At 46.1% G+C, this 25,516-nt stretch overlaps 1 protein-coding gene across 2 annotated transcripts in view; it reads left to right on the top strand.

Moving 5' to 3' along the window:
- The window catches only part of USP4 (ubiquitin specific peptidase 4), a 51,482-nt gene that overhangs the window by 19,797 nt on the left and 6,169 nt on the right, over positions 1-25,516 (top strand). For both annotated transcript variants that reach the window (XM_032411280.1, XM_032411281.1), the window contains 10 exons: positions 8,086-8,226; positions 9,030-9,147; positions 12,849-13,022; positions 14,885-15,043; positions 15,948-16,172; positions 17,141-17,224; positions 18,156-18,250; positions 20,535-20,726; positions 21,383-21,471; positions 24,661-24,888. In XM_032411280.1, coding sequence (XP_032267171.1) covers positions 8,086-8,226; positions 9,030-9,147; positions 12,849-13,022; positions 14,885-15,043; positions 15,948-16,172; positions 17,141-17,224; positions 18,156-18,250; positions 20,535-20,726; positions 21,383-21,471; positions 24,661-24,888 — 1,505 coding nt within the window. The remainder of the gene's footprint in view (positions 1-8,085; positions 8,227-9,029; positions 9,148-12,848; positions 13,023-14,884; positions 15,044-15,947; positions 16,173-17,140; positions 17,225-18,155; positions 18,251-20,534; positions 20,727-21,382; positions 21,472-24,660; positions 24,889-25,516) is intronic.

Raw genomic sequence — 25,516 nt, 5'->3', positions numbered from 1 at the left:
CGGAGGAAGGGGAAGAAAATGTTTGAGGTTATAATGACCAAGAGTTTCTCAGAAATCATAAAAGAGGAAAGGTCTGAAATTTAAAGAATGCTAAACACAACAGATGGAAGGAAGAAAGCCCACGCCTAGACACTAGAGTAAAAACTTAACAAAGATGTAGAGAAAATTCCAAATTGTTTTGAAAGAAAAAGTCACAAAGGAATAAGAAGCAGACTAGTATCAAACTTGTCAGTAGCAACAATGGATCTAAGAGATACTTTTTCAGTGTCAAAGTAAAATAACTTATTTAAAAGAATTTTGGGGGCGCCTGGGTGGCTCAGTTGGTTAGGCGACTGCCTTCGGCTCAGGTCATGATCCTGGAGTCCTGGGATCGAGTCCCGCATCGGGCTCCCTGCTCGGCAGGGAATCTGCTTCTCCCTCTGACCCTCCCCCCTCTCGTGTGCTCTCTCTCTCATTCTCTCTCTCTCAAATAAATAAATAAAATCTTAAAAAAAAAAAAAAAAAGAATTTTGTATCCTACTAAACTGTTACTTAAATGTAAAGATGAAATATTTTTTTCCTCTAGCATAGCTGACCTTGGAAGGTTTTCCACACAGAGCTCCTGAGGGGAGGAGGTACTTTTAGAGTCCAGGGGCACGCAGTAGAATCCGTAACATGTGAGAGAGCACACACCTAGGGAAGTGTTTTGTTGGCCAAAAAAGCAAGGGCTTTGGGACTTTGGAGTGAGCAAAGATTTCTGACACAAGGCGCAATGCCACAAACCTTGGAGGAGGAAATGGATAGAGGGGGTGACTGATTTTTTTTTTTTTTAAAGATTTTATTTATTTATTTGACAGAGAGACAGCTAGAGAGGGAACACAAGCAGGGGGAGTGGGAGAGGGAGAAGCAGGCTCCTGGCTGAGCAGGGAGCCCGATGCGGGGCTCGATCCCAGGACCCTGGGATCATGACCTGAGCTGAAGGCAGACGCTTAACGACTGAGCCACCCAGGCGCCCCGGGGGTGACTGACTTTTAAGAACTTCTGTTCACCAGAGAGTAAAAAGGCAAGCCACAGGGTGAGAAAAGATTTGCAGTACGTATGTCTGACACAATGCTTAGATCCAGAATTTGGAAGAAACGCCTCCCAAGACAGTAAGAAAAAGTTAGGCAACCCCATTAGAAAAGGGGCAAAAAATCTTTACAGTTAATTTACCAAAGAGGATATCCGGATGGCTAGCAAGTATATGGAGAGGTGTTAACCTCTGCAGTCATCCAGAAAGGGCAAATTAAAACCATAACACAGTGCTTCTGCACATCCCCCAGAATGGCTGTGAAAAAGATGGACAGTACCAAGTGATGTTGAGGTGTGGAGCACCCTGAATTGTTGGGCCCTGCTGATAGGGCATATAAATTGATGCGGTGATTTTAGGAGATTTGGCAACCCTACTAGAGGAAGAATTATGTACATATTCTACAACTCCGCGAACCACTCCTAGGCATACAGCCAACAGAAATACATCTCATGTTCACTTAAAGATATGTTCAAAGATGTTCACGACAGCACTACTTGTCATAGTCGCAAACTAGAGTTAAACCAGATGTCCACCATAGAGGGGATACATAGATTGTAGTGTATTTACACCGTGAAAATCTATAGGGACCCAGCAGTGTTGAGTTCATGAACAATGGTGAATGAGAGAAGCCAGAAACAAAACATGACATCCTGTGTTCTCTTGATACCAAGTTTAAGAACAGGCAAAACTTACCTAGGGGTCTCAAGGTCATGGTAGTGGTTAGCTGTGGGAAAAATGATGACTGAAGGGAGCATGAAGAGGACACTTGGGTCTAGGGCTGTCCTGTTTCTGGGTCAGGGCACTGGTTATGTAAATGTATTCATTTGGTGTTAATTTCCTGATTTTTACTTTCATGATTTATGTATTCTCTATGTAGTACTTCAGTAAAAAGTTGAATAATAAGAAAGGTGTAAGAAAGCAGCCCATATCAGTAACAGTCCAGAAGTTAATTCTGGGTAATCCCAACACGGAAGACAAGTGAGGAAACGGGAGGCAGTACAGAGCGGAGAGAGATGGGAATGTGCTGAACTCTTTCTCTACGGGGAAATGGAGATAGTTACAAGTCTAAGTAATTGATGGGGAAAAATAAAAATAGAGGTCCTGATAAGTTAATGGAGTAACTGCCAGAAATGTAAAAATAGAACATATATCTTTGGAATATGCTGTGTTAATTAGGAAAGGTTTGATGGCAATTAAGAAAGATAGATGCTGGAGTCTTTCTAAGAAGAATTTCTGAGGTGGGCAGTCCACTGCTGGTATCATTAGAAACCCAGCCGCTCTGTCTTGTTCTACTGTGTGAAGCTTCTACTTCAAAGGTGCTTCTTCCTTGTGGGTCTAGGATTCTGGAGCTGCTGTGGTTTCACCTGCATTCAAGTGGCAAGGAGGAAGCAGCAGGAGGGACATAGCCCTTCCTTTTAAGGAAATTTCCCAGAAATCATACATAAAACGTCCCTTTGCATCTCTTGAGCCAATGATACGACCATACCTGGCTTCAAGAGAGGCAGGAAAATGCTTTTTAGCAGGGTTGCAAGGTGTCTAACTACAAATTGGGTTTCTTGGGGTGCCTGGGTGGCTTAGTTAGTGTCTGCCTTCAGTTCAGGTCATGATCCCAGGGTCCTGGGATCGAGCCCTGTGTCAGGCTCCCTGTGCAGCAGGAGAGTCTGCTTCTCCCCTTCCCTCTGCCCTTACCCTGCGTGTGCTCTCGCTCTCTCTCTCTCTCACTCTCTCAAATAAAATCTTAAAAAAATAAAATAAAAATAAAAAAAAATTAAAATTGGGGTTCTTTAAGGAAAAAGGGCAGAATAGCTTATTGGGAGGCAAAACGGGGGAAAAAAAGCAACAAACCCTCTTTTTCTTCTCTGCTCTACCAGTACTTCTTGCCACTACGTGTGTGTAGGTTTTTCTCACACCATTCAGTTCTCTGACACCTGCTGGGTGTTGTACAATTTCACTCAATTCTGGCACAGTCTCCCTGGAAGTAGCATCAGATCCCACAGGTTAAGGGCTCAATCCCATCAGACTGGCCCACTTTAGATCCCAGTTCCAAGTTCAGGTTCCTGTGACCCCTCCTTGGACTTGATAATTTGCTAGAACAATTCACAGAACTCAAGAAGACAGTTTACTTGCTAGATGACCAGTTTGTCAAGAAAGGCTATAACTCGGGAACAGTGAGATGGAAGAGGTACTAGGTGGGTATAGGAAAGGGGTGAGTGAGGAGCTGCCCTTAGTCATTCCACCCTTCTGGGACTTCCAGTTTTCACCAACCCGGAAGCTCTCCAAAATTCCCGTACTTCAGGGATTTTTGTGCAGGCCTCAATAAGTAGGCCTGATTGATTAAATCATTTAGCCATTAGTAATTAAACTCAGATTTCCAGCCCTTCTCCCCTCCCCAGGGGGTTGGGGGTAGGCAGCTGCAAGTTCCAACCCTCTAATCCCACGGTTAGTTCTTCTGGCAAGCCCCATCCTTTGTGACTTTCCAAAAGTCATTAACATAAACAGAGGTGGTTGAAAGGGGTGTGTTGGAAATAAGACATTCCTTTCACTTTTATCACTTTGAAGCTATTTCAGGAACCAAGGACAAAAACACAAGTATAACAAAAACTGCTCCCAGCACTCATCACTGAGAAAATTACTGAGGGACTGTGTACCAGGAAGTTTGGACAAGACCAAAATACATATTTCTTATTATTTTTAAAAAAATACATATTTCTTTTTTTTATTAAGATTTTATTTATTTATTTGACGGACAGAGACACAGCCAGAGAGGGAACACAAGCAGGGGGAGTGGGAGAGGGAAAATCAGGCTTCCCACTGAGCAGGGAGCCTAATGCGGGGCTCGATCCCAGGACCCTGGGATCATGACCTGAGCCAAAGGCAGACACTTAACGACTGAGCCACCCAGGTGCCCCCCAAAATACATATTTCTTATTAAAAATCACAGTACTCTAGGAGACAACTAGGAAACTGCCACACCTAAGAAGGGAAATTGAGGGCAAGAAGTAAAAAAGAACAACTGAAAACTTGGTAATTAGAAAACATGAGATAAGGAGGCTGAATTAAGGACATCTTGAATAGTGATTAAAATACCTATAAATGGGGGCACCTGGGTGGCTCAGTTGGTTAAGCGACTGCCTTTAGCTCAGGTCATGATCCCAGGGTCCTGGGTCCGAGCCCCACGTCAGGCTCCTTGCTCAACGGGGAGCCTGCTACTCCGCCTGCCTGTTCTCTGTCAAATAAATAAAATCTTTAAAAAAAAAAAAAGAAAATAACTATAAGCGGGTTATACTCACTCATCAAAACTCTCAGATCAGATTTTCTTTCTTTTTTTTTTTAAGATTTTATTTGAGAGAGAGAGCATGAGTGGGAGTGGTGGGGGAGAGGGAGAGGGAGAAGCATGCTCCCCGCTGAGCAGGAGCCCGATGCGGGGCTCAATCCCAGGACTCTGGGATCATGACCTGAGCCAGAGGCAGACGCTTAACTGACTGAGCCACCCAGGCGCCCCCATTTATAGTTATTCTAATCACTATTCAAGCTATCCTTAATTCAGCCTCCTTATCTCATGTTTTCTCATCCCAAGATTTTATTTATTCATTAGAGAGAGAGCACGAGCAGGGGGAGGGGCAGAGGGAGAGGGAGAAGCAGGCTCCTCGCTGAGCAGGAAGCCTGAAGCGCAGCTTGGTCCCATGACCCTGGGATCATGACCTTAGTCGAAGGCAGACACTTAACCAACTGAGCTACACAGGTGCCCCTTTTGATCAGATTTTCTTTAAAAAACAAACAAAAACAGCTATATTTAGTAATGCATCATCTGTCAAGCAGACACAGGTTAACCTTGAGGGAGTGGTAAAATACGGCCAGTGAATTTGTCATCCAGGGGAAGTCATTGATTGGCCTAACCCATTTTTTTTTTTTTTTTAATCTACATATAGAGTCAGTTTTACATGTGTTGTAGCTGGAGAACAGCATAAATTGTTTCTGTTCAGCTCTTTTATTAGTGAGGGCCACCTTGTAAACTCTGAACATTTTAAGACAAGTTTGTCTTCCTTGTGGATTGCTCCAACCTTTGTGTTCGTGCTTCCAAGATTTTCTGTAGAGCAGGCCTCACTTCTCTCTCTCTCTCTAACTCTAACTCCCTCTGACTTTACTAGCCTGAGGTCTCTAAGGCCTGGTTAGCTCTGCACCATGGCCCCCTTTTGAGGCTGCCTGCTCAGAGGTAGAAGAGGCCAGTGTTCCTGAAGTGGAGATGTGGGTGCACGCAGGTGAGGGTTAACAGCATCGTTGTGGGGAGAGCAGAGCTTCTTAGGATGTTGTGAAGGCAGTGAGGATTCCAATAAGAGTTCATTATTATGTTTTGTTTTTTTTTTGAGATTTTATTCTTAAGTTATCTCTACACCCAACATGGGGCTTGAACTCACAACCCCGAGATCAAAGTTGCATGCTCTACCACTGAGCCAGCCAGGCGCCCTGAGTTCATTGTTGTCTTAATGATAATGCCAGGTGCTGGACTCTGGTTACTTGAGGTCATCCCTAAAGGGTGGGCTTATCTGCAGAGCAGCTTTCAGCCTGGAGAACATCTGAGAAGCATGCAGAGGTCCGTGGAGCAAGGAGGGCAGGCATGAGTGTGTTACAGGGCCTCAGTCATGGGTTCAGGGCATGTTCTAGTTATGATTGGTAAGGATTGGACATGCCTAGAAGCAGGAAATGTCTAGGTAGAAAGCTACTGAGAGACTAGGGGCTTGACCAGAGTGTCTTTTAAAGGAGCAGAGGAATCCTTCTTTGGAGTTGTAAGCCTCTGTTTTCAGAGTGTTGGTGGCATGAGACCCAGTGAGGTCTTGACTCACCTAATATGTACCCTCGAGCGTAAGGTGTTTCCCACCAATTGCCTATTTGTCAGCCTGCAGTGCCCCAGAATGTGCTCTAAAGCTTCTGATGACAAGTGCCAAGTGCCCAGGCGTTTCCCATATAGTCACTTTCCTGCACGGAGGTCTTGCTTTTGTCTCTCAAGGGTGGAGTTTAAGAAAAACTTTGTCTTGTGGCATATGGGTGGCTCAGTCGGTTAAGTGTCTGACTCAGTTTCAGCATGATCTCAGGGTCCTGAGATCAAGATAGCCTCCCCCCCCCCCCCCCCCCCCCCCCCGCTCTGCGCTCAGTGCAGGGTCTGCTTGTCCCTCTCCCTCCCCCTCTGCACCTCCCCCCACCTGCTCACTGGCTTTCTGTCTCTCTGAAATAAATGTCTTTAAAAAAGAAAAACTTTGGGCGCCTGGGTGGCTCAGTTGGTTAAGCGACTGCCTTCGGCTCAGGTCATGATCCTGGAGTCCCAGGATCGAGTCCCACATCGGGCTCCCCGCTCAGCGGGAAGTCTGCTTCTCCCTCTCCCGCTCCCCCCTCTTGTGCTCTCATTCTCTCTCTCAAATAAATAAATAAAATCTTTAAAAAAAAAAAAAAAAAAAAACTGGTTTAAAAAAGAAAAACTTTGTCTTATGTAAATTTTCAGGCATATAAAAAGAAATCCTTATGTACTCATCATTGGGTTTCTTTTCGACTGGATTTACTCTGAAAACTACTGCCAGTGTTTTCTAGAACATTTTGAACAAATGTCAGAATTTTTCTTTGTTTTCTTTCATTTCAACCAGAAATGTCTGTTTAAGAAATTGACAGATCTAGGGGCGCCTGGGTGGCTCAGTCGTTAAGAAATTGACAGATCTTGGTTATGGCTTCTGTGGATTTTTGCCCTTTTGAGTTCAAAGAAATAGAATGTTACTAGTGAACAGTTAGTAAAAAGGGGAGTATTAGACTATATGCCTTGAGGTTCTGCACGTCAGAATTTGAATTTCGCTATCATATAGTACCTGTCAACAGACCTGAGATTGGTATGCCCTATCAGACCAGCCTTGAGTAGCAACTTTCCTGCCTGTATCACATTGGACAGGTTTCATGTGTGTGCTGAAGTCACCTTCAGTGCCCTTGGTTCTGCCGAGTCTCATTTACAGAGGTATCCAGATTCTTGGACTTATTTGCAGCATGAGGATGAGGCTCTCTGAAGCAGATGCTCTTCAGGATTTGAGAAAGGTTCATTTCCCTATGGGAAGGTGAGGGCTGCGGAGCCCTCTTTCCCTCTCTCTCACTGTGATGTCAGAGTGTGGAGCAGAACTCAGTTCCTGATGCCCACTTAGGCCCCTGGATAGTTTCCTGATGTCTGTCCACTGCAGGGTCACTCCTTATCTCTGCTGCCTTGTTTCGCTTTCTTGCAGGGAACCCTGGTTGAGACCAGATCCCATTAGATTGGGCTCTCTGCTGGGGCATATTGTAATCATTTTCTGTAGTCTAAAAATAACCCCAAATCTAGAAGGAAAATCACATTTGTACATATTTGAAACAAAGCAGAACAATTCACTTTCTTCTACATATTCTTATACAGATTTTAGTAGAAAATTAATAAAAATCATACCAGTTTAATATTTGGGACAGTGCTTGCATTTATTAATCAGAAAGTTGGAATAAATCTAAAATAAGATGCTATGAAAAATATCGAAACATAAGTTTGAGACAGAGGTCACTCACATTTGATAAATTTGAGGAAGCAAAAACAATTCTCCTTGAATAGCATAGTGAAGCCGAATTACCGTTTTCCTGTTGTAGTGTACTTATAACCAGCTGTTCATTTCGGGTCAAGTATTTTTGGGGATATTCATCTCTTACTGCCATTTTTCTGTGTCTTTCACTGGTAACTCTTATTAGGGAAGTTTATGATTCATAAATCAAGTCAGGATGCCCTAAAGATCAACTTTGTGGTTCATCCTACTGAGAGATTGGGTGGGTAACCATGTGGATGAATGAGACCAGGAAGACCAGTTAATTTCTTGACTCATTTAAATAAAATTTATCTTGAAGTAGTATGACAGTAGGCCTTTTGCAGTTTATTTTAAATAACTGAATCTGGAGAACATTTATTTCTTGGAAAGAGACCCAAGGCATTCAGTAGGGCTTGCTTTTTGCAAAAAGTCAGTAGCGTTGTCTCTGCTTCTCTCTCCCAGATCAAGCACTGCGCCTAGCAGAAATTTTCCTACCTCTCCAACATCATCAGCAAGTCCCTATTCCTCAGTGTCTGCCTCTCCCATTGCAAATGGTGATAGCACTAACACCTCTGGGATGCACAGCTCCGGTGTCAGCAGGGGGTAAGAGCAGGCCCTTTCACTTTGCTTCCCTCCCTCCGAGTACTGCCACACTAAGCCTAGTGGGATTAGGGTTCCCTGTGGGAGCGGGCTGCATGTGTTTTCTCTCTCCATTTCATACCCACCGTAAAGTATGCCTCCTACTTCTCACTTAACGTTGCTTGTCCTTATATGAGCTGCTTATATGACAGCCTAAGTCACTGGTGGTCCTGGGGGGTCACCACTTTTTGTGTGCAGGGATGGACTGGCCATATCACAGCACAGTAATAGCTCTGAGGGATTGGTTCTCAGCTGTGGGGGATCCCTGCCTGTTTCCCCTCCGGATGGCTGTGACCTTTGTGCAAGCATCTCACGAGTGCCTGCCACATAACACAGACTGAATGAGGAGGAGGGTGAGGCAAGAGAGTGTGCATGAATACTCAGGCACAGTTAGGACCGAGTGTGGCCTGGTGAGTGGTGGCAGGTGTGAGCTCTTAATCTTGGTAACCACATGTTCTTCCCTGAAGTCACATGGTAGTTGTTAGCCTTCCAGAGGGACACAGTTAGCATTTGCCAAAAGCCTGAAACTAGAGAACTCAGCATTTCTCCCCTTAAGGATGTGTTTACCACCTACTGTCATGTCAAATCAGGGGCAGGGGTAGGAGAAGGGGAGTGGCTGGAGGGCTGGCAAGGGGAGTAGAAAGAACTCATATCATGGAATTATTACCAGATAAGAATTGTAGAGGCCCTGGAGGAGCCCCACAAGGTATCCGGAGGGCATGTGCACAGCACTCGCTTTTATTGCTGATGTGGGTTGTGTTTTCCAGTGGATCTGGCTTCTCTGCTTCATATAATTGTCAGGAGTCCCCATCGTCTCACATTCAGCCTGGGCTCTGCGGACTTGGAAACCTGGGGAACACCTGCTTCATGAACTCCGCTTTGCAGGTAGAGGGGAGAACTGTCGTCTCAATAACTGCTTCTTCATAGGACTGAGGTGTGGTTAGGAAAGGCATGCTAAAATGTTGGGGGATCCTTTACCAGGGGTACCTGCCTACCCTTTGTTAGTGCTTCAGGGATCCCTATCAGGGCATCTCCCACTGGTAAGTACAGAATGGCCTCATCACTTTTAATGGCCCTAAAATGTCTTCTTAATCAGTTCTGGGGTTGGTTTTACAGTAAAAATATTTTGAATTTTGTTGGCCATTAGGGATGATCTCCCCAGAAAATATTGGAGTACTTGCCTGGCTGGTTTCTGATGGGATGAGAACTCACTACAGCTGGTACTATCTTCTTACCAGTGATAGCTGTCTTATCTCATGCCCCTGATTGTGCAAAATCCTAAAATCCTCCCTTTGATACTTCATTTGTTTGTTGATCAAATATTTATTGGGGACATACTGTGTGACCATACTGTTGTGGACATGGGCTGGAGTTGGGGTCCAACTACAGAGTTAGGAGGGCAGAGTTCCCAAGACTGCCTTCACTTCTGACACCAGCTGCAAGTTTGGGAGTCCCCAAGACCACCTTCAGTTTCAGTAATTTGCTAGAAGGACTCATAGACTCACTTAAAACTATTATACTCACAGTTGTGGTTTATTATAGGGAAAGGATACAAGTTAAAATTAGCCAAGGGAAGGAGCAAATAGGGAGAGTCCAGGAGGGTCCCCAGTACAAAGCTTGTTGTTCTCTCCCTGTGGAGTCAGGATGCATTACGTTCCTGGCATTGATGTGTAACAGTAGGCATGGGGTATTGCCAAATACATAAACTCACCTGAGCTTTGGTTTGCAGAGTTTTTATTGGTAGTTTATCACATGGCATGATTGATTGATTGATTGCCTAGGTGGTTAAACTCAGTCTCCAGGTAGACTGATAAGACGTGACCCAAGTCCGTCCGTCCCCCTGCCCCCCCGCTCCCCCCAAGTCACAGTGTTGGTCTTTCTGGAGTGGCTGGCTCTCACCCTAAGATGACAGTATAAGTGTGGCCACCACCACCCCAAATACAGTATGACTGATGACCTCCAGACAAACAAAGATACTCCTGTCAGGGATAACATTCCAGGGGTCAACAGAGTATTTTCCAGAAGCCAAGGGCAAGGGGCGCCTGGCTGGCTCAGATGGTAGAGCATGTGCCTCTTGATCTCAGGGTCGTGAGTTCAAGCCCCATGTTGGGTACAGAGCCTTCTTTTTTTTTTTTTTTAAAGATTTTATTTATTTATTTGAGAGAGAGAGACACAGAGAGAGAGGGAACATAAGCAGGGGGAGTGGGAGAGGGAGAAGCAGGCCTCCCGCCGAGCAGGGAGCCCGATGCGGGGCTCAATCCCAGGGCCCTGGGATCACGACCTGAGCCGAAGGCAGACGCTTAACGACTGAGCCACCCAGGCGCCCCGGGTACAGAGCCTTCTTAAAAAAAAAAAAAAAGATAAAAAATTGTAGAAGTACAGAAGCCAAGGGCAAAAGCCAGACTTTCTCTTTGGGCAAGGCCAAATTCTTTACTATACATAGAGACTCCATGGTGAGCAAATGAGACATGGTTTTTGTACTCACAGGACTTACAATCTAACTTTGAAGTTTCATGGAGTAGAAAGGAGAAAATAAAAAGACATGTAAAAAAATAGGTAACTCTTGGATTTGGAAATTATTTTTTCCCCACTGTAGTGAGATGGGAAGAGCAGAGTACTAAAGAAAAGAAACTTGAGATTTGGCTTTTCATGGGTAGGTTTTCTCAACTCTTTGTATCCTCAATTTTCTTCAGCTGTTAAATGAAGATAATGATAATGAGGAGGTCTATAGCTCTACATGTAAATCTCAGGGAAAAAAAAAAAGGTTAAATTTCCATGATTTAAGTTTCTATCTCCTAATGCTAGGGAAAGAACAAATGAAACCCAAATGAAGTGGGAGGGGAATAATAGAAGACCAGAAATTAATGAAATACAGGGGTGATTTACACTACAGCCAAATGTGATTCTTTGAAAAAAAAAATAGTAAATTGATATAAATGCTCAGGGAAACTGATGAAGAAGAAAAGAGAGAAAATATAAATGACCAAAGCTAGGAATGAAAGACGAGTATCACTACTGACCCTATAGCCATTAAAAAGATTAGAGGATAGTAAACTAAACCAGTATTGCACTTTATGTTAACTAAGTAAAATTTAAATAAAATTAAATTTAAAAAATTTTAAAAAGATTAGAAGATAGAACAACTTTATGCCAATAACACAATTTAGATGACAAGTTTGGACAGGTTGCTTTGGAAGGCATAATTTATCAAACTTAGGAAGAAATAGAAATTATGAATAGTCCTGTATTTGTTAAAGAAATTGACTCAGTAATTAAAAGCTTTACAACAAAGAAAATTCTTGTTCTGGATGGCTTTATTGGTGAATATATTCAAAGATTTAAAGCAAGAAGTAATACCAATCATACAAAAACTCTTTCATGAAATGGGAAAAGAGAGACAGCTCCCCAAATCATTTTACAAGGCAGCATACTCTGATACCAAAAATTGACAAGGAATTTTTTTTTCTGAAATTTTGTTTGTTTATTTATTTTTTAAAGATTTTATTTATTTATTTGACAGCACAAGCAGGGAGAGTGGCAGGCAGAGGGAGAGGGAGGGAGAAGCAGGCTCCCTGCACAGCAGGGGGAGCCCGATATGGAACTCGATCCCAGGACCCCAGGATCATGACTTGAGCCGAAGGCAGTCGGTTGACCAACTGAGCCACCTAGGTGCCCTCTAAAATTTTATTTTTAAGTAATCTCTACACCCAGTGTGGAGCTTGAACTCACAACCCTGAGATCAAAGAATCACATGCTCCACCGACTGAGCCAGCCAGGACCTGCGACAGGAATTTTTTAAAAAAGGAAGATTTTAGATAGTCATATCTCATTACTGTAGACACAAGTAATTTAAATGAAATTTTAGCAAATCAAATTCAGTGATACCTAGATGAAAGTATAGAACAAGTAGGATTTGTACCAGGAGAACGTGGTTGATTGGACACCTGAAAAATTAATGTATGTCACCTAGCATAGTCACAGAATAAAGGAAAAAACCATATGACCATCTCAGTAGATGCAGAAAAAACACTTGATAAAATTCAGTTTTTTAATTTGAAGAGTTAAAATTAGTATGTACACACGTATATTAATGTTATATATTACTTTTTCTACTATCTCGTTATCCTGATCTTTTCCCCCATAATGTTTCAGCTCTAGTAAGATATTTTGCCTTCAGCTTATTTATATTTTGTCTTCCCATGAGATAGTGGAATGTCCTAATCAATTCCAGTTAAAAAAATTATCATCTTAAAATTATGATGTTAAAAATTATCATCTTTCATTGAATAGAAAATTATTCTGTCAAGCACTTGGGGTATGCAGCTTTTGCCCTCAGATAGTTATTCAGGGACAGTTCTTAGACAGTGTGAGCCCCAAGACCATGTCCTTGGGAGGTTAGCCTCAAGGCAGGCCACCAGCTTGGGCTTCTGGGAGGTTATGCCTTACAGTTGTGAGCCTTGTAGAGAATCTCCTGAGAACTTCCTTTTGTTGGGAGTTGACCCTCAGTGGCCCTTAATAACTTGGTTTATCTTTATCTCTGTGTGCTTGTCAGAAGGGGTGTGAGCTCTGATCGTGTTCTTTTTCAGTGCTTGAGCAACACTGCACCACTGACTGACTACTTTCTCAAAGATGAATATGAGGCTGAAATCAACAGAGATAACCCGCTGGGAATGAAAGGGGAAATTGCAGAAGCCTATGCAGAGCTCATTAAACAGATGTGGTCTGGAAGGGACTCTCACGTGGCACCTCGCATGTTCAAAGTAGGTTGCTATATGTACTTCCTTTTTTCCATTTTGGGGAGAGTGATTTAGTGTTACTCCAGTTGCATTTTGGGGTTAAGATGAGATTAAAAGCCCCACACGATGAGATCCTCCTTTTCTGTTGTTCAGTCATGCAGCGCACAGTTACTCTAAGTGACCTCAGCTCCCACCTCTGGGCTGAGGATACTGCAGAAGTCGTTTGTAAGCTGGTTGCTCAGAATGCTGTATTCTGTGGTGCCAGTCTTGAAGTAGGAAACATCCTAAGCCAGACTGTAATAATTCAGTTTAATTTCCAGTGTTATCTGAAGGGTATTCCCAGGTTCTCTGAGCCTGGAACCTATACACACTGTGAGCCTCCTAAGTCAGAAATTGGGTTGATATTCCTGGAATGTGGTGTGAAAGTCAGTTCTCACTTGGATCCCTCAGCTAGGAAGATTGGGTGAACTGCAGTGGGCTCTTGGAGCAACTTGGGCTTTCCCTTGCCCTAAATGTTTTTTCCTGTTGAGGGGAAGGACCTTGCCTTCATATTTTGAAATCAGAGACCCTATTTAGCCTGCACCAGTGGAGTTTAAGGAGCCTTCATGAAGCACATGGTAGAAAAAGATAGGCTTATTTTTTATTCAAAGGGTTGGAGGGTAGTAGCAACTTGGCTCAGTGAGAAAATTTAAATGGTTTATCGAAATTAAAAACTAATTCTTTTTACCCCTGTGGTCACATTAATCATGGGAAATACATGTAAATTACTGTTCCCATACCATGAAGTCAGAAAGAAACCAGAATCAGGTGATGGCACATTAAGCTCAAACTCATGTAAATGAGCAATTGGCAGACCGTATTTAGGGATATTAGGGATAGTGCAGAGCTTCCTTGATGGTGGACAGTTTTTCTCTTCACTGTCTGGTATGACAGTCACTAGCCATTGAAATGTGGTTAGTGTGAACAAGGAACTGAACTTTTTTATTGTATTTAATTTTTTTTTTTTAAGATTTTATTTATTTATTTGACAGAGAGACAGCGAGAGAGGGAACACAAGCAGGGGGAGTGGGAGAGGGAGAAGCAGGCTCCTGGCTGAGCAGGGAGCCCGATGCAGGGCTTGATCCCAGGACTCTGGGATCATGACCTGAGCCGAAGGCAGACGCTTAACGACTGAGCCACCCAGGCGCCCCTATTGTATTTAATTTTAATTTAAATAGTCACATGTGGTCAGTGGCTATGGTATTGGGCAACACAGGTGGAAAGCATTGATTGTCCAACTTTAGGATTCATTAGAACCTCTGGAGGGGCCTGTTAAACACAGACTACTGGACCTATACCCAGAGTTTCTGATTCTGTAGGTCCAGGTTGGGCCCAAGAATGTGCATTCCTGACAAGCTCCCAGGTGATGCTGGTGGTGCTAGTTGGGGACCATGCTCTTGAGGATCATGAATGCAGAGCAATACAAGGCAGACAGTTATTTAAGGATAGGAGGGCTGTTAGGTACAGGAGGATTCCTCTGGCTAATGCAGATAGCATTTGTTAAGTTCTCGTGGAGACTCTGAACCAAAGAAGGAAGTAAGAGAGGGATTCGTGTCAGTACTTGCAAGGTGTTGGCCACTCAGGATGCCACCCTTCACTCTTCCTTTAGGGTAGTGGCCCAGGTGCCAGGTCTACTATTGTCCTGGCTTTTGATCTGAGCCCTGTCTCTGGCGAGAACTACTGGCCTCCTTTAAGCTCTTGAGGAATTAATTGGGCCACTCGGCCAGATGATGTTCTCCCTTACTGTCCCAGCTGAGTCTGCAAAGTTATTTTTGATGGCAAGTTCCCATCTGACTTCACTGGTTCTTTAAATCTTATGCCTTCTCATGTGATTGCTTTTGTTGTAGACCCAAGTGGGACGTTTCGCCCCTCAGTTTTCTGGCTACCAGCAACAAGACTCTCAGGAGCTGTTAGCCTTTCTTCTAGACGGATTGCACGAAGATCTGAACCGAGTAAAGAAGAAACCCTACCTGGAGCTGAAGGATGCCAATGGGCGGCCAGATGCGGTATGATATTGAAGATTTTTGAACAATCGCATTTCGTAGAAGTTCCCTCCTACTGAGAGTTGCAGGGACATTCTTTGAGTCTTTGAGTATTGATGCCAGGACCCTGGTTGCCCTTTGCTGTTGATGACGTGGACACGGGCTGTGGTAGAGAAATGCATTCCGGGTCAGAAAGAGGCGAACTCTAGTTACTCCTAATTCTCCTGCTTGGGCTTCTTTAAGTTAGTGTCAGTTTGTGTAGTATAATTCCATTGCTGAACCAGAGACTAGGGCAGTCTAAAAACTAAAGTGCCTGTAGTATGGGCCTTGGGATTATTACCCTCCTCCTTAAAATACATATAGGATTATTAAAATAGTTTGTTATTAACATTATTAAGGCACTGATTTTTTTGCCTCGATTTTCTGATCTAATGAAAGGGAATTTGGTATTTAAGTTCCCCTATCACATTGGGCTTAATCATATGAAAACTTTAAAGTAGTATTTATATCTTGAAGGAAAAACGATGAGTTAGCTGAATTAGCTGAACTATAGTATAAATTAAAACCTCACTGTGAAGGGACTTTGGATCATTGAACACCTTATAGGAGGCAGTCCTTGCCCTAGTCAGCTCCATTTGCCCCCAGTGCTGTCAGGGCTGTCTGTCTCCCATCAGAGGACACGCAGACGCCTGTATGCCCCGCGATCCTACGTGAAGGCTTCGTTAAGTGTGGGATTGGGCATAGAGCTGGCAGGTGGTTGTGAGAATGGTATGCTGAGAGCAGTCCAAGCCCTGGCTGGCCTGGACCAAGTTCTTTGCTGTAGAGACTGCCTCACGGTCCAGCTCAGATTCTGTTGTGGATCATTCTGGATGAAGGGGTAAACAACTTGGGTGTGTTGAGAATGTCTTGTTTATCTTTCTCCTTCCAGGTGGTGGCAAAGGAAGCCTGGGAGAATCACAGGTTAAGGAATGACTCTGTGATTGTGGACACGTTCCACGGCCTCTTCAAATCTACTTTGGTTTGCCCAGAATGTGCGAAGGTTTCTGTGACCTTTGACCCATTTTGCTATCTAACTCTCCCACTGCCCCTGAAGAAAGATAGAGTTATGGAGGTCTTTCTGGTTCCTGCTGACCCTCGCTGCAGACCTACCCAGGTAAGAGGATCTGCACCCTCATGGCACCCCTCACCGTGGGACTCTGAGCGCGGCTTCTTCTACCAGCTGCCTCTGAATCCCCGTGGCGCTTGCCTGAGTGTGCGCCCTCGGCCTCTGTCAGACCTTTGTGTAATCCTGTATCTCTCAGGGAGGATTGTGAAGGTCCGCTGGGCTTCTCTGTCACCTTTTTCCCCCTGCTCCATTCATTCAGCTAAGGTAACATGACTGATCTGCTGAGTGGTCCTAGCATCTGAATGCTGGGAGGCAGCAGGAGGGTACTTCCTGGTCAGTCAGCCAGGAGAGTCTGCTAGAACAGAAGGCTAGATGGATGGCATGGCCAGCGGGTCTTAGTGTCCCGCCCTGCTGCTGGCTTACCGGAAGACTGTACTGCTTCGTCTTCTGGCTTTGGTTTCTTCACCTCTTACAGATGCCATCACGTGGCAGTCTGTAGAATTTTCAGCCATTCCTTCAAGGAAGTAGTGGATGACTGCCAAAAGTGAAGAATGAGACAAAGCAGTATTGAGGAGGGAGGGGCACCTGGGTGGCTCAGTCGTTAAGTGCCTGCCTTCGGCTCGGGTCATGATCCCAGGGTCCTGGGATCGAGCCCTGCATCGGGCTCTCTGCTCAGTGGGAAGCCTGCTTCTCCCTCTCCCACTCCCCCTGCTTGTGTTCCCTCTCTCGCTGTGTCTGTCTCTGTCAAATAAATAAATAAATAATCTTAAAAAAAAAAAAAAAGCAGTATTGAGGAGGGAAAGAGATGGCTGGCTTCCGTGCTGCTGCCCAAATAGAGAGGCGGGTGCCGAGGCAGAGGACTTGCTGTTTGCTCTTCTGACCACTCCTCTGGGCCCTGACCTCATGCACACTGTTCCTGGGAGGTCATCTCAGCCCTCCGTGATGCCTGCTCCTCCCAGCTCGTCTCCTACCCTTTGCTGCACCCCCGTCACCCCTGCTGCCTCTCTCTCTTGCAGTACCGTGTGGTTGTGCCGCTCATGGGGGCCGTGTCTGACCTGTGCGAGGCACTCTCCAGGCTGTCCGGTGTTGCTGCGGAAAACGTAAGGCGGGGCGGTCAGTGGCACGCAGCCTCCCGGGGCCGCTTCATAGTCCTTGGGAGTGTATTTTCAAACTTGTAGCCATTTTAGGGGGTAGTTCTTATTGGCCAGCACAAACATGCTTATATGTGGATACCTCGGACCTGCTGACCTCCTGGCCCTCCCTCACTGTGCACTGCACACTGCGGCTAAGACTGTCCCTTCAGCCATGGGGAGCACTCTGTCTTCCGTTGATGGCCCACTAGCCATGGTCAGAGGGCCAGGAGTAGGGTTCTGCTGTCAGCTTTCCTGCCCCTTCCCTCATGACCTTTTCTGTAGTATGAGAAGCTAGAAGTTCTTCCCTACGCTAAATCCTGTATGTCTGGAGTGATATTATGATGTTGTTGATGGAAATCTTTATTCAAAAGCAACTCCCCTCGCTGGGCTTTCTGCTGAGGCCCTGTGTGGAGGTGGGGAAAGTGAAGAGCCCTCTCCCCATCCTCCAGTATGCTCCGAGTCAGTCCCCGGTCCCAGCACTGGTCAGTGCCCTTGCTCAGCCCCACTCCCCTTGTACTCCTGCTGCTTTTAGGCAGTTGTGTAGTTGGGGTTTGGTGTGATCAGCTATGTGCTGAGGATGGTTTCAAGACTCTTGGCCCTGGGGGACACCCCAGAGGTTTCTGGATGACTACCAGTCTCTGGTCAGCACTCGCTCCCCACCATTCCTCCCACTTGAGGGCAGATCCCATTGTAAACCTCCGGACAGATGTTACCAGCGTGTTTTCTGCTGGTGGCAGTCACGCTGTGCTCCCTTGGGCCTTGGCCCCTGAGCTCTGGGGCTGGTGGCATGGCGGTTTCTCTGGAGGCCATACTGGCAGCACATCGTTTTCATTTGCTCCTGGGTTGTATGTAGAGGCTCTTAACCATCTGTAATCTTTCTGTTACTGTTGATTCTTAGATGGTGGTCACAGATGTATATAATCACCGGTTCCACAAAATTTTCCAAATGGATGAAGGTTTAAACCACATCATGCCTCGGGATGACATTTTTGTGTGAGTACTCAGTGGTTTCTGCTGCAGGGTCAAAGGAAACATTCTAGAGGCTTTGCCTTATAGGTGTCTCCAGAGCAGAAGATCTGGTTACTCAGTGCTCAGGTGGATTTGCCCTGACTCTTGGGTGCAAGGGATGGGTGTTCAGAGAACTGTGGGCAGCCATCAGTGCTAAGCACCTCCTGGCACTTCAGAGCTAGACATTCCAGATAATTCTCTTCGGCACGGACATAGCCTTTTGTCAACAGTCACTACCTTTTAAGAAGGCCTATGTAATGGTTCTGCAGATGGACTTGCTGCCAGAAGTGCCTTTCTCAAGAAGAGTTAGAGCTGTGCAAGGGGCCACGGGAAGATGAGAGAAGGGATGTGGTACAGGCAGTGGCTCCTTGGGCAGGTGCCGTCTCAAGAGTGACAAGGAGGTTTGATGGAAACAGCCTTTTTCTGTTCTAATAGTCTGTAAGCTCTGAGACCTAGTTTTCTCATCTGTGTGGGGATAGTACACCCCCAGCTCCACTGGCCCCCTTGGCCCCTCCCAGGTCCCCTTACTTCAAGGCCCTGTACCTGTGTGTCCCCCTCTCCCAAGTGGGGTGGAGGGGAATGTGAGCTTGCCTGCGCGCTCTGACAGCCACTTGCTCGGGGAAGCTTGAATGTAGACCACACCCATGCTCTTTCTCCCTCGTTCCCTCTCACTGGAAACTTGACTCTGCTGAGAAAGGTTTTTAGCATTTGTTTTGGTTTGTGTTTTGGTAGAGGAATGCAGTGCACCAAGGAGGATTTTTCCTTCCCTTTTAAGTTTTTGGGCCTCTGACCTCTAGATTACTCTAAAAGGAGTACTTCATGACCACTTCCAAGATCCTGGTTCTGTTCACACTTGCGCAGCTGCCTCTCCACTCACAGCCATCTTCTCTCACTTTACAAATGGAGGGCACCAGGGCTCATGCTGGGATTCAGGCTAAGGCTGTCCATTTCTGATCCCAAGTCCTGAACAGCGTCTTCCCTCAATTCTGGAAACTAATGTTTGCAAACACCAGAGCTTAGAGGTGCTGGGGCACTGCCGTGTGGGGAACCTGGCAAACCACCACCAACGAAGGAATTTGTGGAGGCCTGAGTGCCAACCATAAGGAAGCAAATTGTTTTAAAGATGAATTGGTAATTGTCATGAAAACACACTAGTACTGCTAATATTTTTTGAGCATGTGGAGCACTGTGCTGCTAGTTACTGATTTCTCACCACCATCCTCTAAGGTGGGTAATCCCATTGCTCACTGAGTAAGCAGCGTCAGAGGGGGGCATGTGGCCCTGTTACAGCAGCCAGAAAGTGACAGTGACAGGCCTGATATTTGAGCCAGCCTCACTCCTAAGACCTGGTTCTTGACCCTAATGCTGGACCATAGGGCCTTTACCCAGCACATCTTGGACATTTTTGTGAGTTTTTCTTAGAACTCCTCCTGCACATACTTCATTTAGAATCGTTTGCCAGGCATCTGGGGAGGGTTTTGTGTGTATGTTTGTTTATAGTTTTCAAAAATTGAATCAGTAAGTTTGTGTCTCCCCCTATAGGAAGAGGGAAAGACTACAGTCGGTTGCCAGCAATTTTGGTAACATCTGTTCCAGGATAAAACATCTATAAATCTCCTCAATCCCATGTATTCACTAAGTAAGACACATTTTTCAAAATCATTGATTTGTATTTAGCATTTTCTTTGGTTATCTCTAATTTTTAAAAAATTAAATATGATTCTTTAATTTCAATGTTTTTGAACAAAGATGGCAGTTAGTTTTATAAATTTGCTTCCTCATTTGAAATAAAGAATCTTTGCCTAATATTCTAGGTATACATTCTTGTATGATACTTGGTTTTATTGAAGGTCAGGGCACGTAGGAATACCTTTTTAAAAGTTGAGCTCCTTGGTTACAGAAGATGAACTTGGTGGCCAGGCCCCCCCCCCAGCCCCCCGTGCCTCTGTATCTGCAGTGATGGTCTGGATGATGGCTGTCATCTGTGTTGAGTTCCATTTGAAGGACTACAGAGTTGAGGCCAGGGTTGGGGGAAAGAGAATCACGTTAGCCCCAAGTCCTGGGTTGTGTATCACGTTTTGCTGACAGTGACCCTTGGGATTGCTGACCCAGCTTCTAGAATCATCTTGGAAATGGTTTATCCGCCTTTTATGCTGAGGTGTGGTTTGTCCCAGCAACCACAGTCCTGGCCACCATGTAGCTGCAGCTCAGATCTCTGCTGCTCGGAGTGACCTGCTGCTGAACGGGCCCTCTTCTGTGATTGACACAGGTACGAGGTCTGCGGCACCTCCAACGATGGCTCTGAATGTGTCACGCTTCCAGTCTACTTCAGGGAAAGGAAGTCCAGGCCGTCGAGCACTTCCTCCGGGGCCGTGCTGTACGGGCAGCCACTGCTGGTTTCTGTTGCCAAGCACAAGCTAACCCTCGAGTCTTTGTACCAGGCTGTTTGTGAGCGTATCAGGTTGGTGGCAGGAATGCGTTTTGCTTGCAACCTAAAATCGCAAAGAGCCCAGTCTCTGTAGTGCCTCCCCCCACCGTCCCCCCCTCAGTGCCTGTATTGGTCCTGGGTGCTCAGTCCTATGAAAATGCAGTTGGGCCGGCCCCCGGGAGGGCCAGGACAGGTGCTGTGGGGATAGGGCATCTGGCACCCCTTAAGCGCCATGACACTGAGCACCTCAGCTGCTTCTGTGGTCCCTGGAATCGTGTCTGTCACACTTGTCGGTCACTGGGTTTGGGCCATCTAGTGCTTTGATGTCCGTTTGTGTTTGAATATAGTTTCCAAAGTACTCCCCTATCATTTTGAAGCTGGTGATTAATGTTACTGAGAAATATTTCTTTCAATGATGGTGCCACGTGACATTTGTAGAAGACTTGAAACAGGCATTCATAGAAGACTCAGAGCCTTCAGTGACTTGGTACTTAAAACATCTTATCTTTTGGGTTCCTCTCAGTTTCTTAAAGTATTGAGCCATCACGTGATTTTAAAGCCCTTTTATTTACCTGAATTGCATTGTGAATAGCTGTATGTCCGCTGTGAACCACATTTAGCTGAGTCGTGGAGAAAAACAGGTAAATGTTATGGCTAACAAATAATTCCTTTTCTTTCTTTTTTCCCAGCCGCTATATAAAACAGCCTTTGCCTGAGGAGTCTGGCAGCTCGCCCTTGGAGCCGGGGGCCTGCAATGGCTCCAGGGGCGACTGTGAAGGTGAGCGCTCGCCACACTATGGGCTGTGACTAACCAAATCCCTCCTGACCTCCCTCTTCTTCCAAAGGTGTTGTACACACGGGAGAGGGAGGCTGTAAGGCTGGGTGGGGGCTCTGGCTGGAGAGCAGACCTGGGAGCCCCGTTGCACCCACTCCATGCTGTCCAACTTCGGCGCCTCGTGGAATCTTCTGAGACATGTAGGTTGGCTTTCACCTCAGGCAGAGTTAGCCTGACAGGACTGAGTGACTTGCCCGGGGTCACAAGGCAAAGTCAGGAGTTGATTCTGGTCCGTTGGGATGGGTAGAGTGGGTGCTCAGCCAGCCCTTGACTGCCTCCATGACCTGGCTTCCGTCTGCAGAGCTGTCATGTTGGCCCTTACCCGTCCCTCTGATGTGGCACTGCCTCTGGGAAGGACAGGAGTCCTGGCCAGCCAGCCAGAGGGCAGAGACAGTTTCTCCTGAGTGTTTCTTTCCTTCTACCCAGGAAGCTACAGGTGATCACTGACTAGATAGCTCCCGCTGTGGGAGCGAAGAGAGCCACAGTGTACAAAGTGGTAGGCGAGGCTGGTTGTGGGAAACCTGGAGCCTTCGCCGTCCTCCTGTGGCCAAATACTCACAAGCTCATCCCCGACTGGGGGCCTGTGTCTGACCTGCATTATGGGTGTCACCCTTCTTTTGGGGGCCTAGGTGACTTAGTGGGTTTATCACTATAAAACCACAAATGTCCTCCAAGTTAGTGCTATAAATTTTGAGTTGCAAATCCAAATGCTCAGATGATACGCACATCTTGGAAAGTGAGAGTTGGTATTAGAGATAATGCCCACAAGGCTCTGTCCTCATGGGATATTGCAAATTATGAGTCTCTTAGGTTGAGTGTTTAGTATAGTCCTAATGTTATTCTTGCCCAGACTATGATGTTCTCCCACTGGGGATAAAGAGGAGGGTGTTCTGTGCCCACGCCCCACACACACAGATGGCAGGGTAGGCACTGCGCTCTCTGAGCAGACCCGGGGTGACCCGTGGGTTCTCGGCGCTCTGGCAGTTAAAGCACTGTGATTCCTAGCTTAAAGTGTGGGGTGGACTTCAACAAGTTGCCTCATTCCTCTGAACCTTGGTTCACCCATCTGCAGAATGGGATGATCACATCTGCTTCACAGAGTTGAGATTATAATTTAATGAGATAATGTGGGTTAAAGTCCCTGGCACATAACGGACGCTCAATTAATAATCACACCATGTAAGTATTTGCTGCTGTTATAGTTAGCCTCGCTTTTTAGACATTCCATCTGTCAGTCTCCTGTTCGGGAAGAATTACTGCCTTCTTTCGAATCCTTTAACAGAGTCTTGGTGCATAGACTTCGAACTCCGTTTAATGTTGAAATACTTCTAACGTCTTTACTGCCATGGCTCCTTGTCAGGCCTGTGGTGGCTGTCTCCTGCTGATTCTCTGAGTGATCGGGGCTAGCTGCTGTCAGTGGACTCTGCTTTCTTTCCTCATCCTGTGGTATCCATTCCTGCATTAGCAGAAGCTTCCTGAGATTGTCCGAGGAGCTGGCAGCCAGTGGCCCAGCCAGGAAACAGTTTTTATAGTTCCAGGGCTCTGTTTGTTCACTGAGTGGGGCTGAAGCAGGCTTTGGCTGTGTCCCTCTCAGAGAGGTAGCAGGTAGGGCAGGGTTTCACTTGCTGGGCTGGGAGCGGGGCAGGCTCCCCCGGGGGTCAGAGGGGCAGTGCGGCTATCTCGGGCCAAGTGAGCTGGTCGGAAGAGGATTGTCTGTGAGGGCCGGGCTGGCTGTCGTAGGCCAGCTGCTGGCTGGTTGGGAATGGTGCCGATGGGAGTCCGGGTCACACCCTCATCCGTGGCTGTGCTGTTCCTGTGGCTTGAGCGGAAACTGCTGGATTGTCCTGGGCCTGGCTTCCTTCATTCCTTAGGAACACTCCCAAGGCAGACTGTCTTTGAAAAAGAGGATTCTTATGTGGGAACATCCTCTTTTCCTCAGAGTTTCCATTTGTACTGCTATTTCCCAAGTATATAAACTTCATATTTTAAATGCTTTCTTCTCCTCTTTTGGAGTTGTCCCATCTTTGTTGAAATTACTTACCCAATACCCTGACTTCCCCTTTTTCCAACAACAAAAAGTGCGATGACTATGTTTATGGGTCATTTTACTGCAGCCACATATACCAGTTCTCTGGAAATACCTGGGAAATTTACTCATCAGCGTATGTCTCTAGAATGCCTATTAAAACTCTTGAGGGGTGCCTGGCTGGCTCAGTTGGAAGAGCATTCAACTCTTGATCTCAGGATCTTGAGTTCAGGCCCCATGCTGGGTGTAGAGATTACTAAAAAAAATAAATAAACTTCAAAAAATTTCTTGAAACTCAGCAATCTCAAATGAATAACGAGGAAAAAAAAAGATAGGGAGGACCCTGTCTGCTGTGTCACCGGGACCCAGCCTGGCACCTGCACCTGGGAGACATTCACCAACTACTTGGTGAAGGGATAGTCAGCATGTTTCTTGTAGAGGAACTGAAGGTTTTTGCTTAGTATTTGTGATCATGGTAGTATTTTTTAAATTGACTTTTTTTTTTTTTTTTAGATTTTATTTATTTATTTGAGAGAGAGAGCACATAAGAGGGGGGAGGGTCTAAGAGGGGGGAGGGTCAGAGGGAGAAGCAGACTCCCCGCTGAGCAGGGAGCTCAATGCAGGACTCGATCCAGGGACTCCAGGATCATGACCTGAGCCGAAGGCAGTCACCTAACCAACTGAGCCACCCAGGCGCCCTTAAAATTGACTTTTAAATTGTGTTTCTTAACCCTTTGGTCCTTTTCTCTCTGTGGGTCAGATGACAAAGTTGAAAGAGTCAGAGGATGTGGGGTGAAGCCCAGTAAAGTACCAAGTGTGGAGGGGCCCCCATTAGGACAGGTGGGCCTGCTGACTCACCTTGTGCCTTCGGGGGCCTCCATGAGCTTCCCTGGGCCTGCGCTCTCTCATCACACGTTAGCAGGGCCTCTCTGCGTGTCTCACCGGCTCGTGGTGAGGGTGAATTCAGGTGCCTTGTAAAGGGCTAGATGGAGTTTCACGTACACGGGACAAAATGTGGGAGGAAGCACCAGAGTTAGGTATGAAGTAAAATTTTTAACATTGAAGTGGTGGCAGATTATATACACTGGTTTTTGTTTGTGTGCCAGGAGAAGACGAAGAAGAAATGGAGCATCAGGAAGAAGGCAAAGAGCAGCTTTCAGAAACAGAAGGCAGTGGGGAGGATGAGCTGGGTGGTGACCACGGTGAGACCACCCAAAAGAAGGTCAAAGGCCAGCCCTGCCGGAAAAGGCTTTTTACCTTCAGCCTTGTGAACTCCTATGGAACAGCTGACATAAATTCCCTTGCAACTGATGGAAAACTACTTAAACTCAACTGTAAGCACTTTCTTTGACCTTTCAAACTGGGCTTGGGGGGGTGGGGGGGCTTAGACTCTGTCTGAAAATCCTGTTTGCACTCAGTACTCACTGCGCTGGGCTCTCACCTTCTCCCTGTAGCTCCACGAATAGACGCTTGTGTGGGCCTTGGCTTAAAGCTCCCTAAAGACTGTTCCCGAGGGCGCCTGGGTGGCTCAGTTGGTTAAGCGTCTGCCTTCGGCTCAGGTCATGGTCCCAGGGTCCTGGGATCGAGCCCCGCATCGGGCTCCCTGCTCCGCGGGAAGCCTGCTTCTCCCTCTCCCACTCGCCTGCTTGTGTTCCCTCTCTCGCTGTGTCTCTGTCAAATAAATAAAATCTTTAAAAAAAAACAAAAATTTTTTTAACCTTAAAAAAAAAAATGTTCATGAGACCTGAGCCCCTGCCCCAGCCATCTTGTCAGGCTTGTCTCTCTCGTCCTCTCCCGCCACCGCCACCACCCTCGGGGCCTCTGTGCTGGGTTGGTAACACATCTCGTGCCTCCTGCGTGGCGGCATTTCCCCAGAGTCCTCTCGCTTATGAGACTACGTGGCTATTTCTTCTGCTCCATAAGACTACTCATGACGTGTGACCCATCTAGATGATGGTCATG

The sequence above is a fragment of the Phoca vitulina genome, unplaced genomic scaffold, assembly GCF_004348235.1.
Source record: "Phoca vitulina isolate PV1807 unplaced genomic scaffold, GSC_HSeal_1.0 scaffold13, whole genome shotgun sequence".
In the NCBI taxonomy this organism is placed as follows: domain Eukaryota; kingdom Metazoa; phylum Chordata; class Mammalia; order Carnivora; family Phocidae; genus Phoca; species Phoca vitulina.
The sequence above is the reverse complement of the archived record's forward strand: the minus strand, read 5'-3'. Positions and strand labels throughout refer to the sequence as shown.